The sequence below is a fragment of the Anabas testudineus genome, chromosome 13, assembly GCF_900324465.2.
Source record: "Anabas testudineus chromosome 13, fAnaTes1.2, whole genome shotgun sequence".
Taxonomy (NCBI): Eukaryota; Metazoa; Chordata; class Actinopteri; order Anabantiformes; family Anabantidae; genus Anabas; species Anabas testudineus.
Genome location: NC_046622.1, coordinates 22,062,275 through 22,086,894, shown reverse-complemented (window position 1 = coordinate 22,086,894; position 24,620 = coordinate 22,062,275). Strand labels below are relative to the sequence as shown.

At 39.9% G+C, this 24,620-nt stretch overlaps 1 protein-coding gene across 1 annotated transcript; it reads left to right on the top strand.

The window, feature by feature from the left end:
- Positions 1-429: 429 nt before the first annotated feature.
- Positions 430-24,036, top strand: rpa1 (replication protein A1). The gene is made up of 17 exons (XM_026340748.1): positions 430-584; positions 952-999; positions 1,401-1,479; positions 1,613-1,721; positions 1,877-1,965; positions 2,148-2,222; positions 3,398-3,512; positions 4,547-4,649; positions 4,767-4,835; positions 5,106-5,298; positions 6,975-7,111; positions 8,701-8,849; positions 14,148-14,277; positions 17,149-17,325; positions 18,285-18,392; positions 18,698-18,784; positions 23,200-24,036. The coding sequence occupies exons 1-17, from the start codon at positions 555-557 to the stop codon at positions 23,302-23,304; spliced, it is 1,803 nt and encodes a 600-aa protein (XP_026196533.1). The 5' UTR covers positions 430-554; the 3' UTR covers positions 23,305-24,036.
- The last annotated feature ends 584 nt before the right edge of the window (positions 24,037-24,620 follow it).

The window sequence follows — 24,620 nt, the reverse complement described above, 5'->3', positions numbered from 1 at the left end:
TTTTTTGGGGGGGTTGGGGAGATTATCGTAGTTGGGAATTGATTATCAATGCACTATTATATTCCACAGTAGTGAGTTTTTTTTTTGTGAGGAAAATAATTAAAGGATAATGGTTAATTCTTACACAGTTCTGTCACAGATTGTCTATTAAAAGCAAATTTTAAAAGCAATATCTTGGGTCGTTTATCATGTCCATCACACAAATCTTTTAAAAATGATTCAAAAAGTTACATCCCAAATTTCCCTGGTGACGGTGAACGCCTCGTCGTCGGCGCCTGACGTCACGCGGCGTCTGGCGGTGTGCTGGTCCCAGGTCAGCGTCACCGCGTTCACAGCCGCTTCACTCACTTCACCCACAGACGGGCGGCTGACGCCGGATCAGGGGCCGGAAGCGGAAGCCGGAGCAGGCGCCTACGTCGCTTTCGCGCGTTTCTCAAAGCTGTTGGCGCCAGCGACACAATTCACCGAAGGCTGTTGTTGGAGGGAGCGTGAAGTCGGCTGTGTGGCCTCTACTGTTAAACTTTTTTTTGTTGCTAAAACTTCTGTCTACAGACATGGCAAAGCTCTCAGAGGGCGCGATAGAGGTAAGGTGAATCGCTGCTGTGTGATTAAGAAGACAAAACACCGACAAACTGAAACTTAAAGGTGGTTTGTAGTCTTTGTTTAGGTGGAGTGCGTTAGCTAGTGCGAGTCTCTTCTGTCTGCTCTTATTAACAGCTCGACGAACGTTTGTTACTTAGCTGTAACGTTAACAAACTTATTAATGTTGAAATGCAGTTAAACTAAAGCGTGTGGTCTGCTTTCTGTTAGCAGACATAGATGACACTGAACTCTTAATGTTAGTTAGCCGGACAATGACGTCACGCTAGCTTTAGGCTAGTCCCCTTACTCTCCGCTGTTTATATGTTAAACGTGAAGTCTGATGTTTGAACTAAGCGCTTGTGTTTACAGGCTCTATCAAGTGGCACTGGCTGCAACGACGCAGTTCTCCAGTTAGTGGTGAGTAACACAACTGTAACATTACTGTAGGCTCAATATGACTGCGACATGACACCACAGGCAAGCGTTTCTTATTTTATGGACAAGGCAACAAACCCAGTAATAGAGAAAATAATGGACTTATTGCCAATTTAAAATAAGTTATTTAGTTGCAGCCCTAGCAGCACTTTCTCTGTATAAGTTAAATTGTCATCACATGCATAGATCCTTTTCTACTTTGTCTCCCTCTACATTTGATGTGTAGAGCCAGTTGCAGCAGTGGAGACTCTAAGTAACAGTTTCTAACAAGATGCATTTAGTTGAAAGAGAAGTTGTGCTCGTGTACAGTATAATTTGACAAGTGAGAGACGAGGGACTTGTTTTTCTATGTGCAGAATAGTCACCTATATTTCACCTTTCAGAACCTTCGCAAGATTGATGGGGGAAACGGTCCAGCTCGCTACCGGGTAATGATGAGTGATGGACGATACACTCTGTCATGTAAGGCATCTTCGTTGACTGTAGAATGGGTGTGGGGTTGAAGGCTGTATAGTTATTCTCTGGTGACATTTGGTTTGAATAAATGGGCTCCTCTTTGCTGATTTACATTCCCTGTCTCTCTACACCTTTGCAGCCTTCATGCTCTCTACCCAGCTGAACAGCCTAGCAGAGGAGAACACACTGGCCCCAAACTGCATCTGCATTTTGAAGAAGCATGTGACCAATATTCTGAAGGACGGACGGTATGTAGTTTTTATGCGCATTTGATGACTTTGTAGATGTCCATTGATTATGTGACCACAATATTTGTTGCACTGTAAACCTTGAACAGCACTTGATTTGAAAATGGATGAAAACAGGGTTACTTTAGGTTATTGATGGTGATGTTTCATTACAGACGAGTGGTAATCATTTTGGAAATTGATGTCATCAAGTCTGCTAAAGATGTTGCTGGGAGAATTGGTGACCCTGTTCCTTATGTTGATGGTAAGGCTTCAAAACATCTGTTATACATAAAACACAGTTGTTGCTACTTACTGTATGAAAAATTAATGTTCATTCTGAAGCAGTGCTGGGTTTATAAAGTGAGATTGATATTTAGGAGTGCATTAGTCATACATGATTCTTAAGTAGCACCCAATAGTAATGTCAGATCTTCCTTCTTGTAGGTCAGACCAAAGCTCCACAGTCGGCACCAAATCCTGAAAGCCGCGCCCCACTGCAGCCACAAAATCGAAATGAAGGTGAGTGAGTTATTTGAACTCTTTCACATAATTTCAGATGTTCAGTACTCTGAACTTTAGAAAATAGCTTCTTCCAATGCAGAATTAGCTTATGGATTGCCACCAGATGGCAGCATTTCTCTTTTGCTTTGTATGATTTGAGTGACCCACACATTTGCAGGACACACGTCATTTTTACAGCTCTGTTGAAAAACATTCAACAGAATTCAATTTTAGCTTCTTCAAGCCTTTCTCAATAGTTAATTTAGTGTTGACTCTCACAATTGTCCAGAGCTCCATATTTTGATGTTTAACTACTGTGTTGCTGCCTGTCAGTCTATTATTTTTTAATGCACTGTAAAATATGAACAAACGAGCAAATCAGGAGCCCCACAGGCTACCAGGAGTGTGTATATTAACCCCATTAACAAACAGATTTATTTTTCAAACACTGGCAGCTGTTCATGTCAAAGATAAGCAGTGGATCACAGCATAGCAAATAACTTGGACCAGGAGAGATCTGCCATCCAGCTGTCAAAAGGTTTTTGCTGTCTTCTAGCGTGTGTCATAGCAGGTATTCATCCTTCTAATCTGCTGTGTGGGAATTGAGGTTGTGGCAAGCACCCTCCTCATCAGCACAGTCATTGTTCATTTCTCTATGTGTGCTGCTTGATCTGGGGGCTTAATTACCAGAAGTGTAGTGGTTGGCAAAGTGGCAGGACTTAAGTGGACACTTTGAACTCTAATCCTCCGCGTGAGACGCACACAAATCAAATGTGCAGCGCTTGTTCAAATGGAAAATCTCAAAGTCAGGCAGCAGCGCTCTCCGGGGGAAGAGCAGCTCCAGTTTGTTATAGCATTTCACACTGCCCTGATTCTGTGAAATGTGAATCATCCTTCTCACCAAAATGCTGGATCACACATCTCTAACAACTTGGTTTGACAAGATTTCTGTTTCCTGTTCGAGTCTTTCCTCTTGCTCTACTTGTGAGTCAACAGTGGGAAATGTACTTTAAGTCATTTGCTTTTTCTTTGATGACACTTCTTCATAACAGAAGATAATTACAGCGAAGACGGTTGCAATCCAAAGAAATTGGATTTTTGTAATTCGTTTCTGTTGCATAATGTATGTTCTTCTCTCTTGACTCCTCCATTGCTGCTCTTCATGGAGCATTATTTTTCTCTTCATTTATCAGTGAACAGAGGTTTCAACCGAGACTTTGGGAAGAAGACACAATCTGCAATGCCAGGAACACCAGGTGGCAGCTCCAAAGTTGTGCCCATTGCCAGCCTCAACCCCTACCAGTCAAAGTGAGTGTCTTTCCCAGTCCATGAGAAATTTCGTGTCAACTTGCCATGTTTGCTCTGTCTGGGACATTAACATTACTGCACACTCATAACAACAACTATAGGTTTGTGAAGCACCAACACAACCTTGTGAAGTGTTGCATGCTGTAGTTAATAGGTAGAGACAATAGGATTGGCACAGATACAACTTATGTAAAGCCGTTATCGCTCAAGTCCAAGAAGTTGTGAACCAACCGTGGCCATTGTAAAGCTATAGGTTATTTAATAGATTCTATTCTATTGAAAATGAAACTATTTTTGCATCACATGTATGTAGAGCCAAGCCAGTGTCCACTAGTGGTCACTACAACTTTATTGTAGATACCTTCTCATTAAGGCTCATGGACACAAATCAAGATAAAAATCAAGATTGCTTTTGTTTTAAAAAGAAAATCATTATTTTGTTTTCTCAAAGTCATTGTTGGCATTGTTGCCACCAGTGCCTCTTAATATTGGCATTGTTGGCCTGAAAATTCCAATGTTGATTAGGCTTTGATGACAAACAAACCACTTGTTGTGTATAACAGGGGAGAGTTTCTGTAAGGTGAAGTTCTGTTGAATTCCTCAACTGTTCTGTTAAGTCTACTGAATAAGCAAGTTCAAACATATTGAAAATCCTATTAAACGGTACGTTAAACAGTAAAAAAAAACAAAACAGGTCAATTGGCTTTTTTGTGTGGAAAAGTGACCATAATGACTAATCAATTACCAAAATTGTTTTCTAAACTGCCCTGTGCAGTTCAGCATCATAGCAGCATCGTTATATCAAGCACAGGTGTGACTAATCAAAATGTACCTGAGAAGCCTGTTGCAGAGGCAGCAAGGAAGTAATAGACCTTCAGTGTTGTCTTTACATGTGGCCATTCACCCAAAGGGCCACCAGGGGGCACATTGTTAAAAGGTTAAGATGATAGGTAAATGGGTTACACTCTAGGTGTTTGAGGTGCTCTAAAAATAAACACCACTGGCAGGAATAACTTTAGACTTGGCTCTCACAGATGGACCATCCGGGCCCGTGTCACCAACAAGAGCAGCATCCGTACATGGAGCAACTCTCGTGGTGATGGCAAACTCTTCTCAATGGAGCTTGTGGATGAAAGCGTGAGTACTTAATTGATCTGCTTTTTTTTCACATGTAAATAAAATACAAGATCTTTCAAATCTTGAACTGTGCCCATCCTACTTTTAATCTTGGCCAAATTGTACATTTACCTACAGGGAGAGATTCGAGTGACTGGTTTCAACCAAGAGGTGGACAAGTTCTACAGCCTGGTTGAGGTTGGCAAGGTGAGGTGTTCCTCCAGATAATGTTTCAGTATGTGCCAAAACTGCCTTTCAGTTGAGATTTGGCCACAGTCTGCTCTAGCAACAGCTGCCAGTATTTTGTGAGTTAAAACCATAGAGACCATGAATGAGTCATCTGACTGCACTGTACCCATACAATAAGCAGCTTATGATCATCTGCCAGCCTGTGTTGAACCCCTGACCGTCTGAAGTCATATCTTGTTTGCACCATTCGGTCAGGTGACGTGATTCATCTGTGTGTCTGTGTGTCAGGTATACTATGTCTCCAAGGGCTCCCTGAAGATCGCCAATAAGCAGTACACATCAGTGAAGAATGACTACGAGATGACACTCAATGGAGAGTCCACAGTCATCCCTTGTGAAGACAGCTGTGATGTTCCCATGGTGCAGTGTGACTTTGTCTCTATTGGTGATTTGGAGAACAAAGACAAAGATGCAATTGTTGGTAAGATGCCCAAGTAATGATAACCCCCTTATAGATTTTTTTTTTCTTCCCCATGTTCCTAGTCTATATTTTGAAAGGGAAATACTAAGGAGGATATAGCATGGTTTCTAAAAATAAAGCCTAGATCTCTACACATAACCCCAATTTAATTAAGGAACTGTGCAGTAAAGCTCTTGCCTGATGTCCTTTGTTAGAAAATGCATCTCTGGACAATTACAGTTTTGTACTTTTAACAAACACAAGGTTTATTTTTACAGATGCTAATTTATAGTAATAATTGTTGTCTTTTTTATTTATTCACTGGATCTTAAGTTTTTTATTTATTTTTTTTTTTGTTGTTTTTATTCCTCCCATCTTCTAAACAAAGTCGTGGAGTGTAAAACACTGTAGAAGCAGAACTTTGATATTTCTTTTTTCTTTTGATATTTCTTTTTATATCACTTCGAAATGAAAGAATACATAGTGTATTACCATGGTTTTCTGTACACCGGCATTTAACCCCAGTCTCCCGCATAGAGGGCGGTGATCTTACCACTACACCACCCAGCTGACTACGTCCAATATATAACTTGTTTACCAGCCAATTTTTTGAGACATTAGTTTGAATGTTGTCTTATGTATTCTGTGTCCTGCAACATAGTAGTGTAACACAGTGCATAGAGGTGTGATAATATCTGTCTGTGAATGAACACATCCAACTGTAGGTGAGTGTGTTTGTATCTTCTATAATTACTGGAGTGCTAATGAGTGCTTTATTATTATTATTATTATTATTATTATTATTAATGGAGGCCTAAACACACACAGTTCTTTTAAACACTGTGGATTGTGAATAGTACAAACCAACCAACGACACTTGGAGCCCAACTCCCACTGAGGTGTTCCCAAGCACCAAATAATAAGCTATCATAAGCAGAGGATAGAGTTTGTTGTGGAAAGTAGAGCCGGATATGCTGGGAGGTTGAGGTAATTACAGTATACGAGCAGAGAGATAAAAGTGGTATTAATAATGCCGATGACATTAATCGCCTGTAGTGCAGATTGACTTCGGGCCCTATGGCGGAGTCGGTGAGAAAATGAGAACCTGCTGTCACAGGTAAAAATGAAGTAATAATAAGGACCCTGTAATTCTTTTAATGAAGACTGCAGCTTGTACTGCTGTTTGAATCATTTCTCTCACGCTCACAAGTTGGCATCAAGTTAAGCTTCGTTCATCACCGTTAAATACATTTAAAATGTCTTTACTCAGAGGAGGTGGGGGTCTATGGATGAGTAATATTGGTGATGCCACTCTTACCATTTACCAATACAAATACAAATAGAAATAAATGGCAAGTGCAACTGTAGAAACAATTAAAGCCTTTTTCATAGATTCTCTCCTGCATTATGGGTGCAAGTGCTGCTACACAGGCCAGTGACCTCACACCTTATGTGAAATAAATGAATCGCTTATTTCCCAAGTGGCAATTTGTGTTGGGAAAATATGGGACATAGAGTGGCCTGTGGGCATAAACACCATATTTAATATTTATGACATGTATATGTGGGAGCAATCTGTTTGTCAGGAAATCAAACCATATGTGTTTTTTTTGGCAATATTGTAGATCCGGAATATATCTTAATCTGTACAGTTTTATTTAGTCTAGCATGTTACATTGATTTGTTTTTCATTACAGATGTAATTGGAGTATGCAAGAGCGTGGAAGAGGTGACCCGTCTCACAACAAAGTCGAACAAAGAAGTGTCCAAGAGGACACTCAGTCTGATGGACATGTCTGGAAAGGTGGTGACTGTCACCCTGTGGGGAGAGGAAGTGAGTACAGACATTAGATGGAGAGTCACATGCGTAATGGGCCGAAGAATTGTGTCTGGAGCGTTTGTAATGGCTGGTGGAAATCAATACTGCAGCCTTGTAATGCAGGGACTGGCCTGTTGTAATGGTGAAGCTTTGTTCTCAGAACACTTGTCTTTCCAAAGGTTAATTATCATCTGTGAACTGTCTTTGTAAAGAAATGATCAGTTAAATTGTCCAGCTTTTAGATATGTTTTAATTTGCTGCTGGAGCTTCCTGTAGGAGACCATCAAGTTTTAAATGAATGAAGAGTGATGAATGAACTGAAGCAAGAGCATGCAATGACAAAGTGTGAACACGGTGACATGAGCACCTGCAATCAATGCTCCCTTAGTGAACCTTCTAATCTTCCGTTTTTGGCGGCAGTGTTTCAGAAAGGTGTTAAATTAAAAAGACTTGTATGTTATAAAAAGCATTCTCTGATTAGCACTCAGCAGTTTGAGAGCCCAGCACATTAACAATGTGTACAGTGTTTAATGGAGGTGGAAATCGTTGACTGAATTCCCTGTCCCTGGGTGATGAAGTAACTGTGCTCCTGCAGTTGATTTTTACCTGTGGCTCAGAGGGACTGTGTTGAGTTCACCACCATTTTTTCCTCCTGACAAGAAGCTCAGTTTTCCCTGTTTTTGTTTGACAGATACCCCTTTTCCAGAGGGACTTGCTCAGGTACACAAGATGTATAGTTTATGAAGAACAATGGCAATGCCAAACAGCTAGTGTTGGAGATGTTGTCCCCTTTTTCGAATGGCTTTACTGCCTACCCCTACCCACTGTTATTGTTTTTCCCTTGGTTGATTTCTTCAGGTTATTATATTAAATTAAAACAAAGACAACAATGCTCAAAATACATCATACAAAATGTTTGGAGCAATTTGTCAGTAATTTTGGAACTAAACAAAGAATCTCTGTTTAGACTTTTGTCTTGTTGAAAGCAAAAATGTTTAACCATCTAGTAGCATAGCTCTAGGGATGGATGTGTCTGTCTTCATTTCTGGCTGTTCTCCACCACTTTACTTCAGACTGAAGTAGTTTAAAGGATTAAGATAACATCTTGCACAGACATCCTTGTCTCCCAGATAGTGAGTGAGTGAGTGACTCTGGCCAACCTGTTGACTTTTCTTTAAACGCTAAAAGTAATTTGTGGTTTTGATCGTAGTGTCTTGAAAGTTATTGGATGGATTACCATAACATTTTTTGTGGACATCTGTATGTCCTACTGAATAAACGGTTAGTCCTAAGTCACTAACGGGATAGAATCTGCAAATTTTCACAGGTTAAAATGCTAGCATGCTAATTAAATTAAGGTTAACCTGTAAACATCATCAATAACCTTATTGATGATGTTTTAAATATTACCTTTTGACCAACTCTTCACCTTTTTCTTAATGAGCAAAATGACAACATAACACAACTTCAGTGCTCACTAGTATGTAGTATTAGTGTATATATATTTTTTACCTTGTTACATTAGGTACCAGTGCAAAACGTGATATAAACAATACAGATTGAATAATTGTCTGACCTTTGTCCGTATCTGCTTCTTTGTGTAGGCCGAGAAGTTTGATGGCTCTGGCCAGCCCATTGTGGCCATTAAGGCGGCAAAGCTTTCAGACTTTGGAGGCCGGTCCCTCTCTGCATCCTTCAGCAGCACCCTGATGATCAACCCAGACATTCCTGAGGCATATAAGCTCAGAGGCTGGTAAGTGAGCCTGAGGTTTATAGATTATACAGTGAGGAAAATTGCTTATGTCCTGACAGTTGTATGCTCATGACAAAATGCTTTTAGAGCAGGTATGAAACATGGAATATACTTAACGCTGGGGGGCTTTTTCTTATTTATTTCTCCCTCAGGAGGTCAACTTGTTGCATGCAAATATTACTGTTAAAATCAAAGCACTTGAAGGATTTAAACTGCATGTTTCAGTTTCTCCAAGCTGTGGGAGTACATGCTCAGATTCTCATTATCAAGATTAGCTTTCCCTCATTAGCCATGATGTGGGGATTGTTTCAGTGAAGCATTACATATAAATGGAAATCTTACTTAATCTGTGGACCCCCTCCCCCATCTAATCGCCTTTCCAGATGAAATTAAATCCAGACTCATTTCTGTGTGATTAAGTTGATTGTAGTATTTTTTTTTTTCCTCTGAATGTGCATGTTGTATATGTGAATAGTGTAGTGTACATATGTTCTTTAGTGTTTGACGCAATAGGATTTATTGGAAATAAGCAAAGATATGATGGGCTATAAATCCATGTCCCTATATTGTACTTGTAGTCATCCATTATATATTGCTCTACACAATGCCTTCAGAAATATTCCATTTACATAAATCTACAGGGTTACAGTGGGACAGTAGGTTTTAGGCCTTAAAAGACTTAAACTCTTAAAAGATCTTAAATATGATTTCAATAGATCTTAGAGAATAAAAAAATGACCACTTATGTTGTCAGATTTAATTGGAAGTGTCCAGGAACCACAGACACTCTGTCTCTCAACAGGTGCTCTGTGGAGTTTAACTCTAACTGTATGGTTTTTGGTCACTTGCCTTTCTTGCCCAGTTTCTCAGTTTCTCTATGCAGCCAAAAAGAGCTGTGCTGGTTCCAAACTTGTCACATTTCTCAATTATTAAGGTCAGTATCCTCTTGGGAACACTCAAAGCTTTAGAAATGGTTTAATCATTTGAAATAAAAAATAAAAGCTAAGTGAAGGTGTCTGAATACTTTCTGAAGTCACTGTAATTGGATTTATTAGAAGTACTAAAACCAAATGCGGAGTTGAGTTATAGCACACTAGCTCAATTAAATAATAGGACTATTCCTTGAAGAAATTCTCTTGGATCTTCTTGCACTGAAAAGAGAAACATTTAAGAATAAAGCTTACATCTTTTTGGGGGGCTCACATGCCAGTTTCTTGATTCTTCATTCTAAACTAGATTTGAATTATTTTTCTTAGTCCTGTGGACAGAGATGGAAAGATAGATAGATAGATAGATAGATAGATGGGACACCATGTTAATTTCTGTATCAAGTGGTAAAGGTTGGCACATGGTTGATAGATGAGGCAGCACCTACATGGGCTGAGGGGGTTGGGGGCCTGATGCATAACCTCACTGCAGCGCTGTTGAGATCTCCTTATAGATCTCCTTTAAGCAGGTTGTGTCTGACATGAAGGCAAATGTCTGTATTTGTGAGTGGAGATCCAATCGATTGTCTCCAAAGGGTTTATTCACCTCTTAGTAGCAGTGCCTGCTCCCTGCACTGAGAAATCAAGCATCTAAAATTAATTTTTGTGACAAATCCAGTGCAGCCTATTTACTGCCTTGAAAAATATGTCTGAGTATTTTGACTTGAGCATAGCGCCTGATCTTTGCTTTGTGTCTTTCATTAGACTTTGTAGTAATAGTTTTACTACCAGCTTCAGGTAACAACTACTGTGAGTTGCTGTTACGTTTTACTTTATAGATCATATTTGTGGCTTCCCTTTGCTTTTATCTGTATACTATTATGGCTGAGGAAGCAGAGTAGTAATTGCAGGGTCAGTGTTTTGATTCTTGCCCCTCCATAAGACACTGAACCCTAGGTTGCCTCATAACATTGCATGGCCGCTTACACTGTAATCCCTATGCCCTGATTATTCACCACAAGGATCAATGACATACTGTAGTTGAAAATTTAAAATTACAAATATTTCCATGTCTCTACAGTAGCAAAGGCATTTTACTCTTCCTGGTCTCCTCTGCTTAACAACAGAAGACTGTTCCCCGCACTGTCACGTGTCAGTTGGACAGCCAGAGATAATGATAAAACCTGTGTTGGTTTATCCACTGCAGTATAAGTGTTGGCCCATGTCGGTCGTCTGCAGGTTCTCAGGCACCCGCTAATGAACAGTTTAAAAATCTCAAATGGAAAGAATACAGACCTAGCTCGTTATTCTCGATCAAAGTAAATCCAAGTGAGAACCATGTTGAAGACGAGATTGTTATGCTGCTTGTCTGAGTGATGCAGCACAGCCAGACATTGCTGTGGAGAGAATGAAGAGGACAGCCTCCTTAGTTTAGTTTAGTTTATTTTATGGGTATGTTACAGAGATGATACTTGGTGATGAGGAGTGAGTTGTTATAGCGCATTTTCACTGGAGGACTGCCAGCTGTTGAATGCATAATGTGTGTTTCATTGTGTTGGTGATAAGCCTGGGTCTCAGGATAGTAGCAGTCCACAAAGTGTCCCTTCATAATTGTTCTGTGAGCCAGGACGTGAATTATGGAAAACACAACAAGGAAGCAAATCAATTAAACTTTGAATGAATCTTTTGATGACCATTTTTAATCTTGCACAGAAAAACCAAAAGCTTTTTCCTCCCTCAGCCAAACAAAGAAATGCCTTTACAGTATAGCCAAGGCTGCTGAAACATCATTGTTTTGCTCATGCGGGGGTGTCTTAATTTGATTGTGTTTTGGCGCAGACCTTTGGGACTTCCTCAAATGAATAGTCTGTCCTTGGTGGGCTGTTGACTCAAACGCATGCAGAGTATTAGTTGGTGCCACTCAGCAGTTTTCAGTGTACTTGCACGGAAAGCAGAGTAACATCTCTTTAATGTCACACTAATTAATCTTGTGGAGATGAAAATGGTTTTCATTTCCTCAAATGAGAGCATTACACTAATTATACTGATGTTGGCTAATCTAGGGTGTTGGTGTGTTTTTGTTTGCACGTGCTGTATGCTGTACCACTTGGTACATGTTGCCAACTTGTCATTCAAGTTTATCTTTGTGAAAATATCCGTGGAAAAAAATTCAACTTGATCCATCTAACTGTGCAGAAGCAGTTGTCCATTAGATGGCAACAGCACATTTAGAGACGGTTATACTGTCTTTCCTCATAGTGTCAAGCAAGGCTGTCAGTTTTCTATTGGCTACACTCTGTCATGTTTACTCACATTCTTGATGCTGTTAACCTCAGACAATCACTATTAACTCATTTAGTCATACAACACAAGGCTAACAGTTTTTGTCTCGTCTCTTGACAAGAGCTGGATTTTAGTGATTTTTTTTTTTTTAGTGGTTTCTTTGAAATAATTTTAAATTGAGTTGGCAACTTAAAAGCAAATGCTAAATATTTGCTGCTTACAGCTTCTGAAATGTGAGAATTTTTTGCTTCTTTTTGAGTGTGATACTAAACTGAAAATCTTTTGCTGTTATTGTTAAATGTTGTTATGACAAAGCAAGCTCTTTAAATATATTAGGTTCTCTGATTACGAATATTAAGTCATTAAGGGAAGAACTTATTTTTTCTATTTCTAATTTTAGGCTTTACAAACTGTTGTTAAAGACAAATGTGTTGCCACCACCTCATAAGTAGTAATGTTTGTGGTGTTTGCATTGCTCAACTCAGGCATTAGTCTTAGCCTGGTGCTGAGAATACTGCTTACTGAGAGTTCCCCCATCATCCCATCATGCTGTCCCTGCTCATGTCCTTTCCTTGTTCATTGACATGCTGACATTTGACTGTCTATAGCATGCACATGCTTGTCTACTAAACTCCAGACATCTGTCTTGATGCTCCTGCAGATAGTTTCTCACAACTGCTCTTAACTGGGATCCGCCTGCTTTCAGTTGACTGTTGCACATTTTCTGCCAGATCTAATTTGTCCTCTTCTTGTCTCCTTCAACATAATCACTGTCTTCTGTGCTATTTCTATCTCCTGTGCTCCTTGCTGTCAGTATCATAAAAACAACAACTTAAAACTGGAATGCTCTCACTGCAGTATTTGAGTATCAGTCCTTTTTGGAGGATATGTCATATCAAATGTCCAGAGCAGCCACTGAAGCTTTACTAGTCTGCTTATCTTTAATATTGGAGCATTTGTAATCATCCGAGTTATGTTGTCACACTGCAGAACATCTGTCTTAGGTGATATGTTAAACTACGATAGAGCTACATATGATTTGATTTGGCATATCCTCTTTCAAGCTCCTAACCAGGTTCAGGCACAATTAGAGCAAATGAGTGTAAACACACGGTGGAGAAAATTGGTGTCACTATAAAGAATTGCTCACATTTGTCAGAAATGGGGAAAATGGCATCCTGCACATTGCTCAGGCTACAGTATGAATGAGGATATTTCCCATTAGTCATGCCTCTGGAAGCAATGCACGGTCTCAATGTATCCACAAGCTGAACTCCCTATTGCGCACAACTCTGCCTTTTGGCCAGCAGATTAGCAATCTCTATTGATGGCGTACCATTTTGATCTACGTATTTTTTTCCCCCCAAAGCTGCATTTTACCTCCATCAGTCTCTTCTCCTGCTACGTGCCTACTCTCTTCTTCCTATTGTCTTCCCTGAATTACTGGGAACATTGGGCAAAAATGAGTTTCTCATATCACTGTAACAGCCCTGACCCTGACCAACTCATCTGTCCCTCTGCTGTTGATTCATTTCACAAGCTTCTCAACCTGCCTTGCTCTCAGCTGAGCCATCCCTGCTTTGACAAACACAAATGGATGTTCTACCTGGAACATTCTTTTTCTTTTTAAAACTAACTTTTATATGGACAGCCTGCAGTCTGCTGACAGCCATGTGAACAGCCGCGTATTGTGCCCTCTGTTTGGAATGTATTAAATGTAGAGTGCTGCAGTCCAAGAGTGGGTCTCTGCATACCAACAACATGAATCTCAAGTGGAAATACCACTATCTTAATTTTTTTTTTCTCAAGTTAACATGTACTAGACAATTCACAGAGAAGGAAACTCTGTTTACAGGTATGTCAGGTTACAACTGTGTAAATAAATATATAATATTAATATGGATATGCAAATTAAAGCACACTGTAATTGTGATGCAAAAGTTTTATATATTGTACAATTTATTACCAGTCAAGGAAGTAATTGATGGCCGATTAACACATTATAATGGTAAATATGTTATTTGATGTCCAAAATCAGTAAATAGTGCTCAAATCAGAAGTGACTTGTATTTTTTTTTATTTCCCATAGGTATGACAAGGAGGGCCATACCATGGACGGACAGTCTCTGACGGAGGTGAAAGGTGGCAGCGGGGGAGGAAACACCAACTGGAAGACTTTATCCGATGTTAAGACTGAACACCTGGGACACGGAGACAAGGTACCCACATGCTGAGATTTTGCCTTGACTCAAACCCTCCAGATATGGGAACTTCAGACATATTGTTTTTCACGGGTGACTCTGAAGATATTCAAGGACAAACTGAAAGAACTGTGTTGAATCCTAACCAACAAATGTGAAAGTGCTCACATCGAGCCACATTTCTTATCAAAAACCCACAGTACACAGTCCAGGTCTACATATATAGTCTTTCTATAGTGTTCCTGTGTGACTCCAGCTTTGCTTTGCAAAGACACTTTTAGCTGACATTTGGTGTGATGAATCTTCATAATCACTAACCCATAAAATGACTGCAGAACCAGGCATGTATGCTGAAAACCTGATCTCCTTCTGCTCATTAATCACGTTGCATTGTGGGTGTTCTCTTACAAACGGAGTGTATGTTGTGGGCAAAAGTCACATTTGTCTTTGGCATTGATTATGAAGGTTACGTGTGCTGTTTGCCATCTGTATTGAAATGATTTCCTTCAGATAAGTAATGTGTGCTTTTAATTTCCCTTTTTTTTAATTTATACTGTTCAGGGAAATGGTGCTCACACAAGTGTGTAAATCGTCTAGAGCAGGTAATGTGACCTGTGCACAGATCTTAACTTGTGTAATTTAACATGCTCTGCACTTTAGTAATCATCACAGTATGATGAAAATATCCCATTAGGACTAGGACAATTAATAGACGCAAGTGATTATTATAGGGCACCAACAGGCTAAAGAGCAATAATTTAATGCTGCCTGTGAAAGTTTAAGATACTGCCTAGTTGTAAGTTTAAAAAAAAAAAACTATTACTATTACTACTATTATTCTGTAGTGTAACTGTGTGTCCATGTCAGCTCCTCAATGCTGTGAGTGACCTCATCCCAATTCTGGTGCCCTCACAATTATATCTGTTATATGACCAGGACTGCAGAATTTCAAGTGACGTATAGTAAATGGATTAATGCACCTTCCTATGCCTCTTTAGTGTACATATCAACTGAATACCTACGGTGCTCCTTACAAGTCCCCTTTTCCCCTTAAATTTCACAGCCCAAATGCCAACCGTGACCATTAGCGTAGTCCTCTGACTTAAGAGTCCTCTGGCATAAGCTTTGAGAAGGAAAGGTTTGACTCTGGGCTGTGGAGGTGCTCACTTTCCCCCTTACCATGGCACATGATGAGGCCTGGTACTGACAAAAGGGACCAAGCCCAGGCTCTTGTCAAACCTTTCAAGATATCCTATACACAAGGGCATGAAGGTCAGGCCTCTGAAGCACCCCCCCTCTAGCCAAAGTCTGTTGGCATTAATTGTCTCTGTCACAAAGTCTTTGTGTCACAATCTCAAGTTTCCACATTGCTCCTGTGCCCTCTCTGACAGTAAGTGGTCACCCTCCTCTTGTTGGCTTGACACTGCATTTGTAAAGGTCTGTGACAGAAACGAGAAACAAATTCTCCTCCTACTGTTGCAGTGCTGGTCAGTCACGCTAATTGAAGAGGTATTTACTTGATTAATTGGAGCTCTTATGGAAAAGCAGCCGCGGTAGATGTGTGGGTTGTTTTTGGTAAATCAAAACAGTCATTAAAAAAGAATAGCCAGCGGCTCTGTGTGTTGGAACACGACAATTATTCAGTTTGTTGCTGTCATTTATGACACTCTGAAGGGGCGCTTTTTTTTTTTATTTATGTAAGTGACACTGAGTATCAGTTGTCCAGTTTGGGATGTTAATTGGGGTCTAAACCCTTTCTCATTCTAATGCAGTGGTTAGCACCAGGAAAAGAGGAATGAGAATAGATTTTTCTTCTTTATGCATATATTCCACTTTGAATAAATAGCTTTCCTGTTTATTGTTTGATCAAATTTTAGTATTAGTATTCTAAGAGTTCTTCTTAAACACCTGTATACAACACATAAGTAATTTCTTGATGGTATACTAATTTTAAAAACATTACATATTACTGTCATACTTTAAAGTTATACTCTTATTTAAAAAAAAAAAAAGCTTATTAGTTTTAGTTCTCTTGACAAACTGTAATTACCGGTGCTTATGGCCATAATCTATTCTTTACAGTTAATGTAAATACATATACATAGTGTCGTTAATGACTGGTTGATGTACTTGGTTGTTATGACTACAAGGTGGCAGGCCGGCAGTTTTGCTTCCTGACCCATAACAGGCACCTTTAGCCTTATCAAAGCATTCAGGGGCCTAGTCTCCTGTCTGTTGTCACAGCCAATGCTGAGGTTAATGGGACTGGGGTGGTGTGGGCGGTCGGGACTCTGTCCAAAACAATCAGCTGTCAGGGACAACAACTATCCGTTGTGTGTATTAGGGCCTGCTCTGCATGAGAAAACTGTTCCAGAGAAGTAGAGGTGATGTGACTCATCTCCAAGCATGCTGAAACGTTTCGTCTCGTCATTAGAGCTTCTTTTTGTATTCATCTATTTCTGTTCGAATTGAAAGTCATGTCACTTACTTGGCTGTTTTCCATGCAGACTAGGAATGTTTCCTGAAGGCTGTTTATGTGTCAACGGTTTCTAAAGTTTGCCTCTTCCTCACAAAAGCAGCAGATACCTCACTAGTTTGCATTTATGTCAGAGCCATTAGAGTTCTGGATCGGAGTGTAACTTTTGCATGTTCTGCACAAATGGTGCTTCATGACTGTTCACATGCTCCACTACATGCTCCTGAAAATGTCATCTTAATGTTAATTTCATGCTGTTCTATTTCTGGGACAGAAACAGTCAACATATTTAACATACAAAAACTAAAAGATTGTGAAAGCGAGTAGACTGCATATAGTAAGAAGTACATTTCAGTGATGTTATTTTGCAGTGAACCCTTGTTTATGGATTGCTGTTTCTGTTCTGTTTTTAGGCAGACTACTACACCTGCATAGCTACCATTGTGTACCTGCGCAAGGAAAACTGCCTTTACCAGGCCTGCCCGAGCCAAGACTGCAACAAAAAAGTTGTAGACCAACAGAATGGCATGTTTCGCTGCGAAAAGTGCGACAAAGAGTTCCCCAACTTCAAGTATCGCCTCATCCTCTCTGTAAGTGTCTCGGCACTGGGTTCTGTAAAACTTGTCTTTTTCAGCTCTACCACAGATGCGCACGCACACACACACACACACACACACACACACACACACACACACACACACACACACACACACACAGGCATACATGCTACTGTGCACAGCCTTTTCTTCCTTCATAGTCACAAGTAGATGCTTCTATTAGGGCTGTGGATATCATTGTTCTAGTCCTTTTCATTGACCCATCTTGGGACCTGTTCTCCAGACCTACAGTCCTGATTCATCTTCTGTCTCGTGAGACTCGAGTCACTCTCTCAGCTAATGACCCACTCCCTGTGGTTCAACATTGCCCCAGTATGCTCTCCGGAGTTAAATTTAGAAACATCTAAAGCCAATTCTGCAGTTTCTGTGGCACTGCGTAATGAGAACTTCATTTATCATTGCCTTTACACTTGCATTAGCGCTATGTCGGGTTAATTGCTTCAGCTTTGCGTACTGTGCTGTTAGTCATTTTACATAAAGTGCAGCGATGAACATAAATACAAGCTCCTTCTCTCAGCTCATTTGCAAACAAACATTGTTTTTAAGAAAACAAGAAAGGGAAAACTCACTTAGTCAGCGCCGGGGAGATTGCAGCCAGGCATCTGAAATAAGCGGCTTTTGTTTTGTACCACTCACCAGTCAACATATTGTTATTCTTCACAAGCTGTAGCATAAGCTGTGAATTTGCTTCCACTGTATGTATCACAAGTGCATCAGGACTCTACATGTTTTGCCAGGCTTGCCAGCAGGATATAGGCTAATTAGAGGATGTAATGATTTCTTAAGAGCTACCATATGTAAGCATCCAGCAACTACTTTGTCACACAACTAACAGATCAAACATTTCAATTAGAGTACATTGATCTGTTGTTTATGGCTTTAACCTTTCTTCTTATTTAGTCTTGCCTTTTGTTTTCTGTATAATTCCTCAGGCCAACATTGCAGATCATGGGGACAACCAGTGGGTGACTTGCTTCCAGGAGAGTGCAGAAGCCATCCTGGGCCAGAATGCAGCTTACCTGGGCCAGCTCAAGGACTCAGTGAGACTCTCATTACTAAATATAATTGTGACCTCAGGAAATGACCAGGGCAAGAGCTAAACTTCAGGATGTATTACTACTGCTAAAACATGCACACACTTTTCTTACATAAGAACATATTAAGGCACTGCCTGTGCTTTGTAGCTTTGTGGCAAAACTACTTAGGGAATTGTTGTTTGGGTGTTCAGTTATGAAACACTTTCTTTCTTTTGCACTTGAGACCAAGATGAAACCAATTTTAGATGAAGAGAATGTGTATTTGTTGCATTGAATTTGAGCCAATTAAATTTTTTTCTAAATTTCAGAACGAGGCTGCGTTTGATGAGGTCTTCCAACAGGCCAACTTTAACACTTTTGTCTTCCGCAACAGAGTGAAGCTTGAAACTTACAACGTAAGTAAAACACCATTGGTTAATCACTAGCATGCTTTCTAGATAGGCCTTTTGTAATAAACATTTTATTATCCTCCCAGCGAGAGACTGGGAGAAATAAAATGATCTGTACTACCACAATGCCTTTATAAGTTAAAAATGCATAGACCTTTAAACAGTTTTTATGTTTTCTCTGATGTATTTTCCCCGTTCATAGTTTTCCCATTCATAAACAAAACTGCCTAGTCTTCATTTTGACTGATGGAACCATCTCTAAAAAAAGTGTGTTTGTCTTAAAATGCTGCTTATTTTCAGTGGCTATGTGAAAGGTGCACACACAGATTAGTTGCAGGCACTATTTCCTGTAGGCCACACTTTTTTTTGAGGGAGGCGTATAAAAGAATTGATTGGGCTGGGACTTTGAGCAGGAAGTCTGGAGCCAAGCCAGAGGCTACATCCGCCTTCAACACACAGAAGAGGCCACTGTGTCTGTCACTTTCTGCACAGCATCCTAACTGCCAGTGGCACTGCTGCAAGCATGTATTGGCTGCTGCCTCCAAACCCCCCTTTTTTCCCCCAAGCAGAGACACCTGCAACCCCTCCTTTCAGTTTTTTCCCTCCTCAGTGCTATAAACCAGCCATTGTGCTTGGCTCTCACATGTTTGCATGTGTATGTTTTATAGTCTTGATGTGGGACAAAATATTTAACTGTACATAATACAGAGCACAGAATTTAACAGTTGAGGAGCTTATTTGCTTTACTCGTAAATGAAGAACCTGCCACCATCCCACGTGGGGTAGTGTGATGGTATTATCTCTTGGAATGCCATTAAAACAATAAACCTCACCGTCAGCAGGTAAATACTGGCTGCACATACATTTGGGAGGATGGATTTTTGGCTGCATACACACGCATATCTTAAAGCTGACAAAGATAACCACTGAGTGTGTATATGTTTGCAAGTGCAGGACGAGACTGTAGAGAGGGGAACCTTAAGCGGAACCTCCATTTACTCTGACAGAAAATTAATCTACATTTTTTTTATTTTTTATGTTGCTTTGTTACAGTAGTTTTTTATATATAATATATAGTATTAATCAGATTTAAGTGTTGTGAAGCATTTGTTGCTCACGTTTTTGACACGTTCTTAATAAAAACAAAGATGCTGTAGTAGGAAAACTCCCTTCTATGTTTGTCACTAGTTTCTGAACATTTAAAAACTTTGTGAGATTAATCATCTGTTTAATTCATGCTGTATAAAGACAAGGACAGAGGATGGCCTTCAACGTGTCTCCCCTTTTTAAATAGTACATTCATGTAGACATAATAGTAGATGCATATATGTTTGAGTGGATAACCTTGTGTCTCTCTTTACAGTGTTGTGGGGCCTTAGGGCCTTCCTCTGTACAAAGATACATTCAGCTTAATCTCTGTTGTCCTTAATAGTTAATATCACATCTCATGGCCATTTACCATCCCACTCATTCTCTTATCACCGACAGCAGGGATAGTTACTTTCCTTTGAAACACTGACACCACAAATACTATCAGATCTAAATTCTACCATATACAAGCTTCAGAACCTCATCTATCGGTCACTGTGTGTTCACTTCTCACTGAGGCTATTAGTGCTATTAGTTTTGACATAAAGTCAAAACTACTTTGATTGTTCAGCCATAGTATCAAAATACTTAAATAAAGGAGCATGAAACATTTTCAGGGAAAAATATGGGCTGTCACTGAGAACCAAAAGCTATGTCACTTAATGTGCTTTACTTGTTGCTGTTAAATCATAGCACTCCCTGGTTAATTACAGTGTATTTATCAAATCAAGTGTCATGTGCAGTAGTTCCATGTGGGCGTGATGCATAATGTAATTGCTTTCACACAATTCAAAGGGAAAGTTGTATTTTTGGCATTGAAAAGAATGTGTAGACAATTGTGTAGTAACTTTTAAAATGTCAGTGGACAAATGATTTTATGACTTATTGTTACTGTAAAAGCACAGCCTTTCAAATATTACTTCTCGGCACTTGCCTGTTAAATTTTTAACTTGCCTGGAATCAGGAATGCCTGCTAGCGGCTACAATACTCAAACTGTTGTACTCTTAAGGTCTCATTGTCCCTTTAGGCTGTGTCTACACATTGTAAGTAATTTAAGTGTCTCAAAAGATGGTCGCTGATGGTAAAGGGGATTTTGAACATTCCAAGCTTTTAATCACTGCTTCCCTGATCCTTGCCATTGCAGGCCAGTTTAACAGCATAGGGATGTGTAACTAATATTTCTCACATTCACTGCCCTCATTAATCTTGTCTGTCTGAAAACTAATTATATAAGGGAGTCTGTTACTCTATAGGTCTCAGGTTACATTGCGAGGTGAGAGTGAGAGTGTCCTGAGTAGTGAAGTGGTTCTTAATACTCCCTACTTAATCCTCCTGAGCACAGTTGTTTTCTGTTCCTCTAAAGATCAGTTACTCTTAACCAGTTGACTGGCTAAGAAATACGTGTGTAACGTGGTGATTGGGACCTCCCTCCGTATAGGCCAGGGCATTGTATTTAAGCAAGTCTCCTTTTGTAAAACTGACTGGTAAAATGCTAGAAAATTAAAATGTTGTCAAATTCCAACCCTGACTGGCATCCTGGCTTCCCAGCCAGTAAGCTGTGAGAAGCATTGTGTGCGAGGATCAAATACTGGTTTACATGGTGCAGTAGGGATTTAAAGGGGAGCTTTGTCTGATTTGCAAGTTTCTCATTAGATGCTGTTGAGTGTCTCAGAATTTTCAGTCCAGTCTTTATTCCTGTTGTTCTCTGCGTAGGACGTAAGATGGCTCGATGGTTGCCTCGACTCTTGTTTCCTGACAAGTTTGAAGTTGTTTCAAAAAGGTCACAGTGGAGCAGATGTATGTGTGTTGTTCTTTTTGTGCCCATGTGTGTACACGCTCAGTGATGGCTGTACGGGTACTAGCACAGGTTGTCAAAAGTCTTGATCAACACCTGACTCGGCAGAGTGACGTTGGCTAACAGCTTCACAAACGCGCACATCATCTAAAGTCACCCACTCATCAGCTGCAACCACAGTCAACTGTACTATGTATGTGGTGGATTTTTGATTCCACAGAACAGTTACACTGCTTCCTAATTCTTATTTTTCAAACAAATTGACAAATGGCACAATTGAGTTTTCATTGCATTTCAGAGAAACTTTTCTTTAAATGGCCTTTGTACATGTGAAACTTGCTCACTAGGCTTTTTTTTTTTTCTGTTTTTTCTTTTTTTTGAGGGGGAAAAATAAATGCCCAGCAATCTTTTAGAAAACCAGATGGTCATTTAACAACACTCAATAGTGCCCTGTGGAGTTTGGTTGTGAATAGTTTCTGTTTGCATTCAGCGTTACTCAGCACAACAGATGGTGCGTTTTCTTGAGGCCTGAGGAATGTGTTAAATGAATTTTAAATGAATCATGCATTGTTCATAACCATGTATGATAGCTCGCCGTCCTCTTCTTGCCTTTGATGCATTGCTGTGTTTGATGGCACATAACCACCGCCAACTGCTGGTGAAACTGGAGGCAGGAATTTGTATTGTGCTCGCAACAAATGTTTCTCCACAGCACTACTAGCATTGCCACACATGGTTACCTTTAACTTCTGTAGGTACTGCAGGTATTTCCAGAATCCTCAAAGGCTCGCATCCATCTGCATCTACAGTTTTTTCCTCTTTCCAGTGTTGCACATAAACAAGAAATGTTAGGGACAGGTTAATTTTATCTATATTGACGTATAACATGGGTGATTCATTCTTATTCATGCTGCATTATTTCACATTTTTCATATTTCTTTTGCATTACACAAAACAAGCGACACACCAGTGTTCTTTAAGAATGCAGCATACAAGTGAAGGCAGTATGCATTTCACCCACATCAGCAGCAGAGGATTAATGGAGACAAAATGAATGTAACCTCTGTTTAAATGCAGAGTATAATGGCCCTGGTAGAAATGACCTTCCCTGTCTAGACGGTTGTGGGGGTGGATACGGCTCTAAAAGCTATTTTTTTATTTATTTATTTTTATTATAAATGTGACACATTCATTTGAATGCCAGCACAATTCAGATACTCAGCCCGACTTCGTCATAGGATGAAAGGCGTGTGTATACTATGTTTCTACTTTATTGCATTTATTATATTATAAGAAATGCTTAAATCTATTTACATTAAAATTTATGCTGATGCTTTTTTTGTGTGTGTTTAATTAGCTGACTATAACCAAGTATTTGCAAATGGCCAGTTCACACACTTTTATCTGCAGTAGACCTTTGTGCACACTGATGTTTAACAAAGAGGAAAAGTGTCTTTATGTCACGACACTGACTTTTACTGTGGAGGACGCAGAATATTTATCTCCTGAATTGTTTTCTTATTGTATCTCTGACAGGATGAGTCCAGGATCAAAGCTACAGTGATGGACGTGAAGCTCGTTGACCATAAGGACTACAGCAAGAGGTTGATCATGAACATAAGGAAACTGGCTGCCCAGTAGAAGCCTGTGATCTGCCAAGTCTGGTTTAGCTTGCTTTTGCAATGTTTTTTTTTTTTTTTATATATATATATATGTTTGTGTTTCTGTACAGCCAACAAACAGCTCTACATGTATTACACATTTTGCTTTTGAAGCATATGTATTTAGTTTTGTGTTCTTTTGACCTTCCTATAAATGAGTAATGCTACTAATGGTGTCCTCATTGAGTGACTTCTTCTGTCCTGAAATAATGACTGCTTCTTTTTTGGTGAACATAATAGACATGGGTTTTCTTTTCTTTTGGTTATGTGGGGGAAGCAGAGCAGAGAGTGGGTCAGTAAGTCACAAGAAATCAGTATGTCTGTCTTAAGTCAGCCAGTTGGTCCTGCATGTACTGTGATCATGTGGGGGTGGAGGCTGCTTTAAGACCAGCACAGCAGCTTGCACTCTTTTCACCCTCCGACGCGCACTCTAAATGGCTGGGCTGGACCTGCACATCCCCGATAAGGCCGTATACTCTCCCACTCTCATTTTCCTCCATCTCTTGCGCACTTGCAGACATAAGCACATACACACATGCACAGTGCAGACCAAATTGGAAATGTACTGAATTCTATTTAAGTGGATACTACAGTAGGTGTTGTCTGTATTTCCAGCACCTGTAACTGTTCTGTGAGTTTTCTGTTGTGTGTGTGTATGTGTGTAGTTCAGTTCTATTTTGTGATAATTGTAGGAATAAAGACGTATAATCAAGTTATTGTTTAAAAATTAATAATTGGTTGGTCTGTCAGCATTGTATTTGTGTGTTTGTCTTAATGTGAGTCACAGGATTCAAGCAAAAGCACACTTTTTTTTTTGTTGTTGTTTTTTTCCCCTTCAGAGTTGCACTATGTTTAGGGGATTTATTCAAGGACTTGCACACAATGCATTCTATCTCCTCAGATGTGCAACAGATTCTGCTGCAAACCTGACTTTCATGTTGTATTAAAGCAGAACATCAGTGAGGCAGCACCTCCCCATTTTTCTTGTGATAACATCTCGTTTCTGCTGAGTGCTGCGTCTGTTGCCTCCAGTGTGCCGAGATGGATTAAACCTGTCTGTAAATGCTAGGGAAAGCTAAGTTTTGCTCATTTTATTTTGGCGTTCATGCTCGGAGGGTATTGATTTGAGTTTGCCTGAGACCGTCCTACATCTCACCACTAACATGGATTGTGCGCTGTAAGTATTGACGTACTTCCTCTATGTTGCAGTACAAGCAGACATCTTTGATAACGCCACGACTCAGACATTGTGGTAGGTGATGTCGAAGGTTGCCAGTAATGCCTCACGCCATTCTT

Excerpts from the sequence above, each read along its gene's own strand:
- rpa1 (XM_026340748.1), top strand. The coding sequence starts at position 555 with ATGGCAAAGCTCTCAGAGGGCGCGATAGAG. Across the intron at positions 2,223-3,397 it reads GCCACAAAATCGAAATGAAG|TGAACAGAGGTTTCAACCGA; the intron begins GTGAGTGAGTTA and ends TTCATTTATCAG. Across the intron at positions 4,836-5,105 it reads GCCTGGTTGAGGTTGGCAAG|GTATACTATGTCTCCAAGGG; the intron begins GTGAGGTGTTCC and ends TCTGTGTGTCAG.